At 47.7% G+C, this 16,446-nt stretch overlaps 1 protein-coding gene across 1 annotated transcript in view; it reads left to right on the forward strand.

Annotated features, from left to right (window-relative positions):
- Positions 1 to 556: 556 nt before the first annotated feature.
- TRIM71 (tripartite motif containing 71) overlaps positions 557 to 16,446 on the forward strand; it is a 66,824-nt gene continuing 50,934 nt past the window's right edge. The window contains exon 1 of the mRNA XM_027957910.3: positions 557 to 1,469. Within this exon, the coding sequence (XP_027813711.1) occupies positions 594 to 1,469 (876 nt within the window). The 5' untranslated portion in view covers positions 557 to 593. The remainder of the gene's footprint in view (positions 1,470 to 16,446) is intronic.

Below are 16,446 nucleotides of genomic sequence, written 5' to 3' on the forward strand. Positions count from 1 at the left end.
TCATGCGGTGGGGCGGCTGGCGTCGCGCGGGGGGACACGCGCTTGGCGTCTCGCCGCTCCCGCCTTTACTAATTTGGGGAGCCTTCCTGTCCCAAGAAGAGACTAAATCCATTTAAAGAAAAGCCCACGCACCAAATACTCGTCGAACCAAATTCTGCCTCTCAAGCCGGGACTGGGTTTGCACAGCGGACTTGACTTGGGGGGTGGGGGACAATTCCCCTCGGCTGGCGAGAAGCTAAGCTGCAGCTGCTCCAGGAGTCCTCTGACCTCCCTGCCCCCGCTCGCCCCTCGCGTGTCGGGACTTGTTCCGGCGCTCCCGCCTCGGAAGGCGCGCGGCTCCCGCGTCCTCCTCCGGGAGAAATCCTTGTCGCCTCTGGAAAGTGGCATTTAATGCCCGCTGCGTCGCGGGTAGCAGCGCGCGGGCCGGACGCGGCGAGGCCGAGCCGGTCGCGCCGCTCTGGTGCCGGCTCCCGTGCGTAGGCCTAATCGATGCCTTTTTTCTGAGTGAGTCGGCGGCTCCCCCACCCACCTCGTCGGCGCTCTCCTCCTCCTCTTCCTCTCTGGTCTCCTCCCTCCTCCGGGCCTGGTTGCAAATGGCTTCGTTCCCCGAGACCGACTTCCAGATCTGCCTGCTGTGCAAGGAGATGTGCGGCTCGCCGGCGCCGCTCTCCTCCAACTCGTCGGCGTCGTCGTCATCCTCGCAGACGTCCACGTCGTCGGGGGGCGGCGGCGGGGGCCCCGGGGCCGCGGCGCGCCGCCTGCACGTCCTGCCCTGCCTGCACGCCTTCTGCCGCCCGTGCCTCGAGGCGCACCGGCTGCCGGCGGCGGGCGGCGGCGGCGGCGCGCCGGGAGAGCCGCTCAAGCTGCGCTGCCCCGTGTGCGACCAGAAGGTCGTTCTGGCCGAGGCGGCGGGCATGGACGCGTTGCCTTCGTCCTCCTTCCTGCTCAGCAACCTGCTCGAAGCCGTGGTGGCCACGGCTGACGAGCCGCCGCCGAAGAACGGGCGGGCCGGCGCCGCGGCGGGCGCGGGCGGCCACGGCAGCAACCACCGGCACCACGCGCACCACGCGCACCCGCGCGCGGCCGCCTCGGCGCCGCCGCCGCCGCTCCCGCCCGCACCGCCGCCGCCTGCGCCGCCCCGCTCGGCGCCTGGCGGCCCCGCAGGCTCCCCGTCGGCGCTGCTGCTGCGCCGGCCCCACGGCTGCAGCTCCTGCGACGAGGGCAACGCGGCCTCGTCGCGTTGCCTCGACTGCCAGGAGCACCTGTGCGACAACTGCGTCCGCGCGCACCAGCGCGTGCGCCTCACCAAGGACCACTACATCGAGCGCGGCCCGCCCGGCCCCGCCGCAGCCGCCGCCGTAGCGGCGGCGCAACAGCTCGGGCTCGGGCCGCCCTTCCCAGGCGCTCCCTTCTCCCTCCTCTCCGTCTTCCCGGAGCGCCTCGGCTTCTGCCAGCACCACGACGACGAGGTGAGTGGGGACCGCTCCCGCGGGGGACTGCGGCCCGGCGGCGTGGACGGCGGGTCTGGGCTCCAGGGGACCTGCGCGGGTGTTGCCAGGGGTCTCCGGGCAGGTCCCCAACTGAGGGAGGGAGTCCTCTCCCCCTTCCGGATTTTTCCGTTTTTCTTTTTGACTACGTGGCAGTCGCTGCCATTGAGCCAACGACCCTGTGTGTGCGAAGAGGTGGCTTCTGTATGCGGGCCGCAGAGGGTCCCAGAACGCGAACTCCCCCTCCTCCCACTTCCATATCTAATTTTCTGGCTGGCCAAACGTGGCAACCGCTGTCTCCAGTTATAGGCAGGAGCTGGGCTGGCACAAATGTGTATGCCTGTGTAGACCTAGCCTCCGTGGTGAGGGTCCCTACTCTGTTCCTCCAGACAGCTCCCGAGGTTGGAGATAGCCCCCTCTTTAGAGACTTTGGTTTCCTCATTTCTGTTTGACAAAACGGGCAGGCTATTGTTTTAAGCAAGACAAGGGATGGAGGTGTGTGTGTCTGTGAGTAGATGTGGTCTTGTGGGGGTACACTAGAGGCCTCCCCACATACTGAGTTCTCCCATTTAGGTTTTTCCCTCACGTTAGTTTTGTTTGTTTAAAGTTCATCGATGGTTGCTTTTAAGTAAGGCATTGGCCAGGAGTTAGGGGGTCGAGTGGGTGAGTGGGTACACGTGCCCGAAATGCCCTGGTTTTCCACGTGCGCGATCAGGAGGGCGGATTATACTTGTAGTTGGGAGATCTCCTTGTGTGGAATAAGCGGGCAGCTGCGGATCTGTGAGGGCCTCGGGTCTTCAGCCTCCAGCTCCCGAGGTTCCATTTCCACAACGTGGAGAAGAAGCGCGTTCTGGCCCCTGAACCTCCCTTGTGTGGACATGAGCCTCGTGGGCCCACCGCTGCGCCCGGAGCTGCGGGTTGGGGGCGGGGGGGACCTTGCCGGTTGCCCTCACCCAGCTGGAAGTCCTCGGGCCGCCCCGCCTGCCCCGGCCTCAGTCTCTCCGAGAACCGGTTTCCCAGGTTGGGAGGTGTCCCCACCTCGTTCAGCCTGAGGCTCGACTGCCCCTGGGGAACAAGCCGACCCCTGCTGCACGCGGCTCGAACCGGGCACGCAGAGCCCGAAGGCTGAAGGGCAGCCTTTGGGCTCACTTGGCTCTTGGCTGTTGGTGGAATAAACCTTTCTTGTATATTTTTCACCTCGTGTGCCACTTTAAAGGAGTTGGAGCCCATGAGTGGAAGGGGCCGAACGTTTTCAGGCTCAGCCTCGGCTGAGAGGGTCGGTGCCTTGATGCGATCTACCTGTAGTCCCTCGGGGAGACGTGATGCTAGAGCCTCGCCTTGCAGGGGAAAAGGAGTCCTCGTGGGAGTCGCCGCCTGCGAGGTGGGGTGGGCGTGCTGGCTGCGAGCGCGGCTGAGGCTTGCCCAGCGCAGTCTTTTCCACTTCTAACCTGTTATTTGGGGAGGAGGGCGGGGCTATTGCCTGCTGGCCTTAGGCCGGCTTCTCCTATTGGAAAAAAGTTGAAATTCTAGTCTACTTGTTGTGGACCCCTCATTTTCAAAGTTTCTTTCTAGGTACGAAGCCTAGGCGGGCCGTTATTCTTTGCCTTCCTTTTTTAAAGCTTTGAATGGACTTTGTGAAAGTTTTCCCACATTCAGGGCTGAATGTTTCTAGCAGATTCTTTCAAAAAATGGATTGAGGTAAAAGAGAGCTGAATCCCAATCCCAGGAATGGAAAGAGGCAACCAACTCACTGGGAAGTTTAGTGTCAAGGGGGAGGAGGCGGGAGAGGGCGCCTCGAATCCGCCCCAGTTTCCCTCCTGGCAGGGGTGTAGATGGAACCCTCCCTCTCAGCAGTTGAGTTTAAATGTCAGGTTTTATTTATATTCCCAATTAAAGATCCGTATACGTTTTATTTGGGTTAAAACAGTACATGCTCAGTGTTGCCAGACTTGTAAAAGGTTTATATACTTTTCAAATTATAAAACCATTCAAATGGTATGGGAGTGTGTGAAGTGAGCGGTGTTCCCCTCACCCTGGGAGGTACCTGGATGCCCTGAACATTTCAGTTTTTTAACGTGTGCAGTTCTGGTGAAGTTGTTGGGCAGAGGCATTAAGATCCTACACTGCTAGACCAACTATCCTTTAAAAACACGAAATTTTCTCAGTTTTGAGCAAACTCTACTCCCCTTGCCTCTCTGTTGGTTTTAAAGAAGAAAACTTGGAAATTAATTTTTAGATCTTTTTAATCTTTTCTGGGTTTGGAATGTTACCGAATTTAAAGGGACGGACCAGGACTGTGAATGGGAAAGTCAGATGTTCAGAGGAAAAGCACCTGGTTCACCCAGGGGAGTCCCAGCCCCAGCCTAAATTCTTTCTCTCTTTCCAAGGGAGTGATCCTTAATAGTTTCGGAATGATGTGCCTTTAGAAAGCCCCTTTTCCGATTGGGAAAAGAGCCTGAGGTCACTATGGGAGATGACCACCTTGTCCTCTGATAGTGATGGAAGGAATGCCTAAATCCTTGTGTTTTTTAGTGGGTACAGTGTGCTTCGATTTTTCAGATGTGCTGTTCTCCTGAGTTGCTCCGGTGTCAACATGCTCCATGAAATAATTCAGCGTGCCCTTGTTTTATGGTGACTGATGCCACCTGACCTTGGGCAGGGGGACCCCCATGCCTGGCTCTTCCCCTTTAATTTTAGGAAGAGTGCGTCCAACAGTTGGCATCTAGGAGGGTAGTCGGTCGGGTCTCTTCCCCCAGACCGCGTTCCTTAAGCATCCCCGCCAGCGTAAGATGGTTCTCTGAGAGTTGGTTTAAAACATTAACCGGAAAACTAAAAGAAGGGAGCTGGGTTTTCCAACGGAATGAAGGTTGCTTCCTCCTACTCTGTATTTGGTCCAGGCAAAAAACGAGAGTTTGGGTTATTCGCCTCGGTGGCGGTCAGTCCAAAAGGCCTGCTGGCGGGCAGCCTGGCTGAGAATGGAGCCGGGGGTGGGTGGTCGGCGCCCCGGGACCGCTGGCCGCGCGCCTCCCACGGGGCCCGGGAGAGGCGGGCGGAGGCGGCTCGACCTGTCCGGACCGGGTCTCCGCCAGCCGGACGCGGCGGGGCCGAGACAGGGTCGGCACGCATCTTGCGGGGAGAGATGGGGCGCTGATCTGGACCGGAGCGCGCGGCTCCCGTCGTCACGAGGTGTCCTTTAATGTTGTGTTGCTTGCACGTGGGAAGCAAGCCCTTCCTTGGCTGCCTCGGAGGCGATACTGCGAGCAGAAAGGGTGTGTGTGTGTTTAGGGCCGCGCGGCAGCGCTCTGGAAATGGGAGAAGCTGAGTGGGGTCTGAGCCTGTTCCGGTCCCGGAAAGGCCCTGTCACTTGGGAGTAGGACAGGGGTGACCTAGTTGCCATCTTGAGCTGAAGGTTTCTTTGTAGACTCCGAAGATGGCATTGTTGGTTCTCAGGAAGGTGGGAGTAGGGGTGGATTTTCTTGAGTCTCCTGGATGGAAAGTGGGATGAAGGGACTAACGCAGTTTATTTCTGTGTGTGTAATAAACTCCCTGGAAGATAGGTTCTAGAATTCCAATTCCATTTGATCCTAAATGTTGACCTCAAATATTGAGGAAACCACCCTCCAGAAATCAGCCCCAAACAACCTAGAGGAAGAAGGTTTGCTGCCTAAAATAATTGATTGTGGAATGTACCCTTGTATCTTATTTTGAATAAGTTCCTGTGAATGGGGACTTTACTCGAATTGGCATGAATATATTTTATTCTGTATTTGCAGAGGCTCAGTTTTCTCAGGCATGCATCCATTTGTGTTTTAAAATTATATGTGTGTGCCTTGTAAATTGTAAAATTTATAGTAAGAGGTTTTTTTAAGGACAAGAGTAAAAAAATGGGTAAAAATGTGCATTCTGGTTATTTCTTCTCCGCGTTCTCAACCAGTTCGATGGGACTTGGTAGATGTATGTCTGCTTAGCACACACATCTCGCCTATTCCCAGAAAATAAGACCTTCCATACCTTGGAAATAGTTGGAAGGTTCCTGCTTTGAATCCAGTTCAGCAGGTGGACATTTGTAGATTGAAATCTGTTGAATTACGAAAATGCTTGAGGAAAATATCCGGGAGAGAAATGTTCACTATTAACTTCTCAATATGTTACTTTTGAATGTAATCTCTACACTGTGGACTTCAAAAAAAAATTTACATGTGATTGGAGGAATGTGCCTGGTCTTCCACAAAATGCACAGAGATGAGTTTCACCAACATGGCTCCCAGGCAAATGGCTAGTTTGGCAAGCTGTGCTGGTGAGGTTGCCTCACCCGCACGGCCGAGTCAGAAAGGATGCTGGTGATACTGAGGCTGTTGTGGAATAAACGCTGTCTCTGGAGACTTATGACCAGTTTTTCTTGCTAAGGAGTAAACACTAGTTTGGGAGTTGCATAGACTTGGTTTTGGTCCACAGGATCTTTATTTCCAATGCTAGTAATATATATTTTGCAAACAATGAAAATATTTTAGGGAGAAAATGGGTGCTTTCAGTTCGTTTGATAGCACTATACATTCTTTATGATTCAGTGTTTACAAGTTAAATAGTTGTAGGACTAAAGCAGTCTGAAAGTGTTTAAAGACTGAATAAAATTGCCTTTTTCCATCCCAGCTTTCCTTCCCATTTTAGTTACTTATAAATGCTAATTCCAGGGAGTCCTTTTCAGATTTCAGGGCACTAAAACCATCATTAAAATGTAGAGTTTCCTAATTTCTCTGCACATGTAAAATTGTGAGCACAACTGTTTTGCTTTTTATGTTTTCATTAAAAAAAAAAAATAAAACTAAGCATATGTAGAAAGGGAGTTAGCTTTGGAGGAAGCCATGAATGAGGTAAAAGGGTTAAAATTCTTTTGTTGTTGAAATAGTTTGCCAGGAGAAGAAAGGGTTTATAAACTTTTTCTGCTTATGAAGAATTTTAACTTACTAGATAATTCTATATAGCTCTCACGTTTAATCCCCTCCAAGTTTTATTTCCTTTGGTGCTTACTGAAGTCACATGGGTTGCTTATTCTCACCAGTTCTTCTCACAGGGCAAGGTTTATTTCAGATGTATTCATTCTTAGGGAATAAAGGACCATTTCGATGTCATTCTTCATGACACTTAAACGAAAGATTGAGAAGAATTCTACCACGCAGGCGGTTTCCTCCTGCCTTTCCCCAAAACACTAACAAAGAGTTCAGGGCTTGACTCACTGAGGCTGTTTGTGCCACCTCTGTTATTTTGGAAGGGAGCGAAAAGGTACTGATAAGAATAAACAGTCGCCCAAAGGGAGCAAGACGCCACCCTCGAAGCCCACTCTGTTCTGCCTCCCCTTGAGCTTTCAAGTTTTGTGACTTGGAGGAGGAAGCCTGAGCCATCTTTCCTCTTCAGTTGATGCGACCTCCCGCTTCTGCAGTCCTAAATTATTCTCCTCCCTTTGAGGTTTTGTCTGTACCCACAAACCTAGTTGACTGAAACCAGATTGACTGTTTTGATTGACAAGGCTCTGACTTGTTAACAGAAAAATTGGGAGGGGTGTGGGGGGTTGAGCGTAGGCAATTTACATCTGAAACTTTGGCTTAAACCCTATTCCGGCGTAATTCTTTGCCTTCTCAGAGGGCATCTTCCGTTTCCTCGTGCTTTAGTTTGCTTGCAGCTGGCTTTGAGGGTAGGGTGGAATGAAACGGGAAGACCCCTAACTCCTGGCTTTCATCTCCCACTCAAACCCAGCTGCAATTTGGGGAGATTCTGGTTTACTCTGAAGCCATCAGACCAGTGTTTTGTTTTGTCCTCTTTCATGTAGATTTTTCTTACCTGAGCGTCACTTCCTACCAAGTGAGCCCTAGTTTTAGTACATCTGTATAGTGATCCCAGTTTAAGCATCAGTAGACTCGAGAAATTAGTAATTTTTTCAAAAACAATTTTCCACACAGTTGCCTAAGGAAAAAAGTGGTGTTCTTTTTTTTAATTAATTAATTTTTTATTGAAGGATAACTGCTTCACAGAAGGAAGTGGTATTCTTTAGTGATACTGCTTTCAGTAATATACAGACTACAAGTTGAAGTTGTAAATACTGGAAAGAGGAGCCCTGATCATGAATAAGGGCATAACTTATTTCAAAGTTTTTTAGCTACCCCAGGGGCCCTGTGGTATCTTAGTTCCCCAACCGGGTATCAAACCCCGCTCCCTGCAGTGGACGTGTGGGAGTCTTAACCCCTGGACTGCCGGGGCCACATTCTGCCGACATTAATGGGACTTGCATGAAGCAGAGCAGTGTGCACCAGACAATGAAGTGGATCAGGTCAGCTGTGTAGACTGAAGTGGATTAGGTCAGTTGTGTAGACCAAGGGCTCCCTTCCTGGCTCCCACACCCTGTGAATTTTGAGGGTCCCTGAGTTGGTTTTGGAACCCCTGAGCCTCTCTCGAAGGTCAGCAACTGTAACCTTGAGTTGTTACTCCTGAAAAGGAAAAGTCAGCCATTTCCTTCCATCTAGCCTTAACTGCTTGCAATTGAAGATGTGTGTGTGTGTGTGTTTCCTTTTCTTGAAATGACAATGGGTTTTGCAAACTTCTTTCATATCTTTGACCAACTGACATAATGCTAAAGATGTGCTTCTAAGAAAAAGTCTGGACATGGAGATTTTGCTACACGTGGATCTGATAGAACATCTTCAGCACAGGTGTTTAAAAAATCAGAATGGTGAAGAGGTGGCATCAGCAGTCATGATTACCCTGTGTTTGGGCAGACCGCATCGAAGATTTTGGTCTGTATGCTCTACCTCTCTTTGTCAGAGGAAGATCTTTTCCTGAGGGTCATCTCTAGGCTTGTACTGGATAAGTGCTGAGCAGAGAAGTGGATATACTAGAGGAGATTTTGGTAGAGGTTGGGAAAATGTTTTTGTGGTGTTTCTTCAGGTTTATTTTTGCTTAACCACTCTTAGACAATGTGGTTTTGAGATTCTTGTGCTGCCTTAGTTTTCTCATCTGTAACACTTTGCAGTGTTGTAAGCATTCCAATTAATGTATTTAAAGTGTCTTATAGCACACTAGAAGGCAATTGTAAATATTTAAAAAATAATTTATCTATTTACTTGTTTGTGTTGGGTCTTAGCAGGCATGTGGATTTAGTTGCTCCCTGGCATGTGGGATCTTAGTTCCCCAACCACGGATGGAATCTGCTTCACCTGCCTTGCTAAGGCAGATTCTTAACCACTGGATCACCAGGGAAATCCCTGTAAACAATTTTTTTTTTTTAATGGGAAAAAAAAAGATTTTCTTTATTGATGTGTAGTTCATTTACAATATAAATTTTTGTTATATAGCAAAGTAATTCAGTTGTACATATATACATTATTCTTTTTTTTTAGTATTTGTTTTCCATTATGGTTTATCATGGGATACTGCATAATAGTTCCCTGTGCTGTACAATAGGACCTTGCTGTTTGTAATTAATAAGCTGTTGAGTTTTGAAGCAGACTCCTCACCCCATCCTTTGCCTCCGAAGAGGATGTTGTGGAAGAAAACTATTTGTCGATGTTGGAAACTGGCTTCTGTCAGCTTACTCTGGTCTGATTGGAAAGATGCAGGGATTCTTTCAAGTGGTGCAAGGTGAACTGAAGAACATGCATAAACTTTATTTTACTCTAGAAAAACTAGCCCTCAACTTTCACTTCTGGGCTAGACCATCTCTGGGTTACAGGGCTCCCTGAGCCTAGCGGAAGGATGGGCACAAGTGTGTTCAGAGGCTACATCAATGCCTGTGGCTTTTTTTTTTTTTTTTTTTTGGTGGAAGGCCAGTGTTTCTGTTTATATTTTATATGATGTGTTGAGAATCATTAATCTTTAAAGTCTTGATCTTTTGGGGGACCGTGACATTTCAAGGAAAGAGATCAACTTGCTCCAGGGAACAGTTTGATTTCAGAGCCTGGAATATTTTATAAGCTCTAATTTCATGGTGGTGTCAGTTGCGAGTTTAGGTGTTCCCGAAGAGGAAACTTCAGTTATCACAAGAAAGGCCTTAAATCATTATAGAAAAACTGCTACTTTACAAATGGGGAGACAGGTTGGGGTGGTGAAGTGACTTTAGCAGGAACTTGCCTGGTCCAGCACTCTTCGCTCTCCTAATTTATGTACAGTATTTGGCAAATATATCATTATTATGTCTTAAAATATTTATGTATTGATTTGGCTGCACCGCCTCTTAATAGCAGCATAGGAACTCTTAGGTGCACCACGTGTAACTTAGTTCCCTGACCAGGGATGGAACCTGGACTCTGCATTGGGGGTGCAGTCTTAGCCAGGGAAGTCCAGAATTATATTTTTGAAACTGGTCCTTAAAAGTCTGAAATTTAATGCTGAATTTATTGTCTGAATCTTTAGCTTCTTGTGTTTTATTTTGATTTGGGTCTTTTTTTTAAGTTATTACGGAGAAAAATAACATACAAGTAATTTACAGCTAGAGCCTTCCTAGGCTCAGTGGTAAAGATGCCACCTGTCAGTATAGGAAACACAGGTTCAATCCCTGAGTTAGAAAGATCCCCTGGACTCCAGTATTCTTGCCTGGAGAATTCCATGGACAGAGGAGCCTGGTGGGCTACAGTCCATGGGATCACAAAGAGTCAAACACGACTTTGTGACTGAGAAGGCGCGCATAGGTACAGCTTGGCAAAAGTGAGTGTGGCCATCCTTACTGTGACTGCCTCTCCTTCTAAGGTTTAATGTGTTGTCAGAGCAGTAAGTTAGCAAGGAAGAGGCCTTGAGTTTAATCTCTTGAAATGGTGCCTAAGTCTCATAAGGAGATCTCTCAGAATCAAAGTGAGAAGGATGCTTCCTCGGCCATCCATCTGTAACACAGCCTCACCCTGTGGCCCCAGCACGTCAGAGCAAATATTCTAACACTAGTGGTTTGGGGCTCTTATACCAGATCTGGCCTTGGTTGATGTTGGTGGCCTTAAGGACCAAATCGAGAAAGATGTTTTCTGGATTGCCGGTTCCCAGTGGTGATGGAAAATGGTAGTGCTGCCTTTATTTTGTTAAAAGAAACAGAGGAAACTTATTCTTTTCCAAGCCACAGAATGGGAAGATGCTTGTAGCTTCTTGGTAAGAACGCCTGGGCTCACAGCCCAGTGTCACCCTGAAGTAACTGAGACCTTGGACAAGTCACTTATCCTTGATTTCTGACCTTTCAGATGGAAATGGTGGAAGTAGTTTTTGAGAACTGTTTATGGAGGGAAGTTATGATTTACGTGAAGATGCTTTGAAGAAGGAGCTAGAAAAAGTGTTTTCAGTATCGTGAAAAAAATTTGGCTTCAACTTTTCCTGCAAGTTGCAATCAAACGGGTAAAATTCCTTCTTCGTGAAATTAGATAAGCTGCTTATCTTTCTTAAAAAATGTTTTCTGGTTGATGGCCAAATGATATTTGATACCATGAAATAATTGCTCACAGAGGACTTGATGTGTTAAGATTTGTCATCAAAACACTTGGATGTCTGCTGCTTTGAATTGTGCTCTTTGCCAGGCCTCTGGTTAGTCTTCGCTGGGAGGATGGAACTGGAAGAAAGTGGTTTGAATGCGGCAGAGGGATTCTTGGCTTCCTGTGTGGCTACTTTATTTGTGGTCTTATTTACATTACTAGAGGAAATCTAAATGTTAAAGCAAGCTCTCCTGGCATCTGAACAGGTTCTGATAGGGAGGTGAGTTTGGGCTGAAAGACAGGAATCTTGGAGAATGATGGGATTCAGGTAAAAGATGGAAAGAAGGCAAGAGCGGTTTTGGCTTCTAGCAGCCTGTATTGGCTTGACTATAGCGTGTTTGTGATCAGGATCTTTTATCTGATTTTGCCTTTCAGCATCCCTAAGAAAGGTGTTAGGCTCCGCCTCCCCATCTTGTAAAATTGAAGTGTAGTTGATTTTACAGTAGTATATTACTCTCAGGTATACAGCATCGTGATTGAGTAATTTTATAGATTATGCTCTGTTGAAAGTTATTACTAAACAATGAGTATGGTTTCTTCTGCTGTACAGTATATCCTTGCTGCTTGTCCATTTCACACACAGCGCTTTGTCCCTGTGAATCCCCTACCCCGATCTTGCCCCTCCCCACTGGTAACCTCTCGTTTGTTTTCTCTGCATGTTTCTGCTCTGCTGTTCCATGCGTTTTATTTTTTAGATTCTACAAATAAGTGATGTCATGCTGCTTGTCTGACTTTTTTCACTAAGCATATTATATTCTCTGGGTCCATTTACATTGCTGCAAGTGGCAAAGTTTTGTTCTTTTTGTGGCTGAGTAGTATATATATATATATCTTTTATGCCTTCATCTGTCGATGGACACTTTGGTTGCTTTCTTGTCTTAGCTATGGTAAATAGTGCTGCTATGAACACTGGGTGCAGGTATCTTTTTGAAGTTTTTAATTTTTCCAGATACCTATCCAAGAGTGAAATTATGGTAGTTTTAGGGGTCCATTCCCTTTTTTTTTCCCTCCTGCCATCTATCTGCACACCTTGCGTGATCTCCCTTCCCTGACCAGGGATCAGACTCAATAGCTGCAGTGAAAGCTCTGAGCCGTAACCACTGGACTGCCAGGGAATTCCCATTTTTACCCTTTTTAGGAGGGTGGCTACTGACATATAGAGGAAATGGCTTATCAGTCTGGAGCTAGAGCCACGTTCAGTTACTTTAACAGGTAATTTAATGTAAAGCATTATTGACTGTTGAGTTTGTGAGTTTTTAGCTGGGAAATTGCAATACAAGGAGAGACACTACTTGCGTGCCTGGCTGGCAGGTAACAGCTGTGGGAAGCAGCTCCTCTCCTTGGGTAGGGAGATGAGAAGAGGGAAAAGTTGGAATTGTTAATACTCCCGTGGTTTCCTGTGGGTCCGGTCAGCGTTAGAAACCTGGAATCAGGTGCTGCCACTGAAACGACTCGTGACTTTGGATTAGAGAAGTCTGTTGAAGGAAGTGCCCACCCAGGAAGCAGAACTCAGAGCAAAACCTTCTCCCCCTCAAGTTCCCTAGTGTCGGAGTCACAGGGATGCAGCTGGCAAAGCAGAGGTGTGGCCCGCTTGGGGGGTGGGTTTAAGCTAAGAGGCAGGCAGAGCTCAGTATGCAGCACTGCTTGGAAGATGGACTCCCGCTTGGTGCTTGATTCCAGTTGAAAATTTCCTGAAAACATGGGGGAGACCCTGGGCTGAGGGGGCGTAGAACATAGCCGGAGTTAGGTACCCAGTCCTGACGGTGTGTTCACACTCTTACTAACCCAGCTAGCTATTTACTTGTCAGCAGGCAGCAGTCAGCCCACGCCCTGTGCTTACTTACGGGGGGGACACAGCCTCTGTTGTCTCCAGACCTGTGTGTGTGTGGTCAGGCGTTCCGTCGTGTCCGACTCTTTCGATCCAAAGGGCTGTAGCCCTGTTTGCCTCTCCAGAGGATCTTCCTGTCCCAAGGATGGAAGCTACATCTGCTGTGTCTCTTGCATTGCAGGCAATTCTTTACCACTGAGCCACCTGGGAAGCCCTGTGTCCTCCGCACTTGTTTGTATAAATTAGATAGTTTTAAGTAAAAATGAAATCAGTGCAGAAAATGTCTGTGTAAGCAGGCCTGTAAGCCTATGAACTCAGCTTTGGTGTAAAGTAGGAAGCCCTGGGGACAGAGCAGTGAGCAGAACAGCCGTGAATCCCTTTTCTTCGTGGGGCTTGTTTATCCAGCCAGCTTGGGACTGGGGTACTTGCCCTTCTTCAAAAGCAGTGCTCTGGGCCGACAGCTCTGGTGCATAGGGACTGCTGTGGGAACCTCCCTGACTGCCCACTAGACCCTTCCAGCCCATCAGGGCTCTGACCTCATGGAGGGGAGGAGCCTTGGCCCTGCAGGAAGGAGCTCGGGTCCCTGCTTCCCGTTCCTCTCCTCCGCCTTTGGGATGACCTGCCCCCCAGGCTTTGTCCTACAGTTGAGGGGGCAGTTTCACCTGCAGAGCCCAAGGCTGAGAGGGGAAACCTCACTTCTGACTAAGTTCAGTGATTTCTTCTTGTGTGCATTTGGCATTGGTTTTTGCGTATTGAGGTAAACATATACATCGTAAAATTGATTTTTGTTTTTTAGCGTACACTTCTGCACCTCTTGACAAGGGCGGAGAGTGCCATCACTCCACGCTCTAAAGAGCAGCTCATCACCCCACAATACCCGTCTCAGAGCCTCAGGCAGCCTCCGACCTCACCTCTAGTCCTCTGGTGTGGTCTTCTCCAGCAGGTCATGGAATGGAATCTGAGACCGTTGGATCCTCGAATCGGGGCCCTTTCCCCTTGCCAGGCTGTGTCCATGAGTCCTCGCAGGTGGCAGATGGCGGGTGTCAGCAGCTCCTCCGTGTTTCTTGCTGAGTAGTTTTCCGTTGTACCATAGTTTTCACATTCCCCAGCTGAAGGGCTCTTGTGTTTCCTGTTTTCAGCGATGGTGACTGTGTTGATGCCTGAAATAGGAGCAGTGCTGTGTTGGGTCTTGGTGGTCACTGGCACCAGCTGGAGCCCCCATTTTCATCCTGGAACATTTGTCAGCAAAGTTAGTGGCTCTGAGACTCTAGTTCCCGCATCACTCTGTAGGATGCTGACGGTTTCATTTGTCTGCCTAGGGCTGTCTTTTCTGTTTGCGGATCAGATGGGGTATTTCCTGATGAAAAAATGCAGGGTACGCTACATATATATTTACACGAACAGCAAGGTCCCACTGTAGAGCACAGTGGGTGATCTGTACTCAGTATTTTGTGTTAACCTATAAGGGAAAAGAATCTGGAAAGGAAGGAATATGTACTTTCACGTATGTGTGAAACTGAATCCTTGCGCCATATACCTGACACTAACATGATACTGTAAATCATCTTTTCTATTTTTAATATGAAATTTAAAAATTTAAGTGAAGACAGAAATTCAAAGTTCAGGAGCTGCTTTGGAGGCTGTGCTGTAGGGGGACAGGGGAAGCCACCTGTCTGCCCCCCATTAGCCTTGCCCTTTGTTGATTTTTTTTCCTCTGTTCTTTATTAGTAACTTTTCAGAACAATTCTCTTTGGTCTTTATTTCCACTTTATTATCAACTTTATCAGAGCTTTCAGGAGGCATATACATACAAAGAGGAAAATTTGTTTTTACCAGTTTAACCAGATTTTTTAAAAGCCACATGGGTGCAAGTAAAAAATAAAAAATATAACTGATCAGTGACGGACCACCGCAAATATTTGGAGCTTTTAGGGGAATCCTGGAAAGAATCGCCGCCATGGAGTGTAGATGGCAAAGCGTCTCCATTTTAAATGGGAGTTTAATAGGGGAAAGGGGCGTTTCATATTGAGGTTGTTGATATTTATAGTGGTGAATAGAAACCAAGTTATGAGGGCCTAGCAGAATCCTTTCTGAGCCCGAGATAGCAGTTCATTGTAGGCAACATTTGAGGTTCACAACAGCTGCTAAGTCTATAATCTTGTTATTCACCCTTAAGTATGCTGTACAGTAAAAAGACAGATGTGCCTTGAGATCTAAGAACTGAGGTGAAGTTGTTAATTCCATGGAAATGTTAGTAACATACGGGAACAGGCAAAGAATGGCTGTCTGCATCTGGGCATCTCAGACTGAAAATGCAGCTTGTTCAGAATTTGGAACGTAACCATTTTTCCCTCATAAAAGGAGGGATGGGGTTCACATGGACTGTTTCCAGCATTCATGTGTTTCCTCCCCCTGCGTTGACTGTATGGGGTCTACTACAGAAGCAAGCGCAGAATTTTTCTGAATGTAATGTTCATCAGGGTCTATTTGTTCTAGCCCCCTGGAACTTCTTTTCAAGGTTTTTTTTTAGATTTTTTTTGCCTGTTGGGATGCAAAATCAATTCTCCTCCACCGAAGGAAAAAAAAAAGTCGTGGAAAGCAGCAGACAAATATACGGGAATAAAATCTAAGGACCCTGTAAGATGGAACGATGAGGATGAGGAGGGGATATTTGGCCTTAGTTTGGGAGAAAGGATTGCATTTCCAACTCAATACAATATAAGCCCCGCTGTTGGCTTGTATAACTTGGTGAGGCTTGGGTGTTGCATGGGGGTAAGCCCACAGTATTCTGAGGTTCCAACAGGTTAAGAAAACAGGAGTCTAAAAAATAACTGGGGCAATATCTCTGTCCTGTCTGCCAAGCTCTTCTCATTTTGGTTCCTTGACTTTCAGTTGGCACTTGTACGTATTGCCACTCACGGTGGGAAGGTCTCACCCCGTCTTGGGGCTAAAGGCAGACAGGTTTGCCACATTGAACTCAAAAGAGGAACCCGGATGAGTGAGTGCTTAATAAAAACCATTCAACATTTGCAAACATTTGATAGGGTCCATGAAAGGGGGAAGAGGGAACAGTTTTGTTTTAAATATGTGTTCTTTTAACAACATTGAGAAGTTTTTTTCCTTTCTTTCTTCACTGACTTGGGTTTTTTTTTTTTCCCTTAACTGCGTTTTGTTTTGCTTTTTTCTTACCTGAGTTGTGCTTAAGACTTCCCAGCGCTTGTCATTCTGGGTGGTGATTTTTCTGAATATGTATATGTCTGTGACTGTTATTTATTTGACCTTTCCTTCCTTCCTTCAGCATGCTCAGCTTGTAGCTGCTGGATGAATGAAAAATTGAGAGTTTTCTCAGAGCTACTTTGTGTTCTCTCCCAGGAATACTTGATTTGGTCCACTTAACTTGAATCCTTATTTAATTATGCAAGTAACACATAAATATCTTTGTTGGGATGATCTGTAAGAAACTTTTTATAAGTATACCCCCAGACCTACTTCTTCCCAAAGTGTGTATGTAATTTGGGTGTGTTTCCTACCAAACCCTTACACCTATTCACATACACACGCACGGAATATAGAAAGACAGTCTTAATGTAGACGTTTTCCTGTACTTTCTTTGCTAGTGATTACTGCTCCAGGCTTG

This window comes from Ovis aries, chromosome 19 (assembly GCF_016772045.2).
Source record: "Ovis aries strain OAR_USU_Benz2616 breed Rambouillet chromosome 19, ARS-UI_Ramb_v3.0, whole genome shotgun sequence".
Lineage (NCBI taxonomy): Eukaryota > Metazoa > Chordata > Mammalia > Artiodactyla > Bovidae > Ovis > Ovis aries.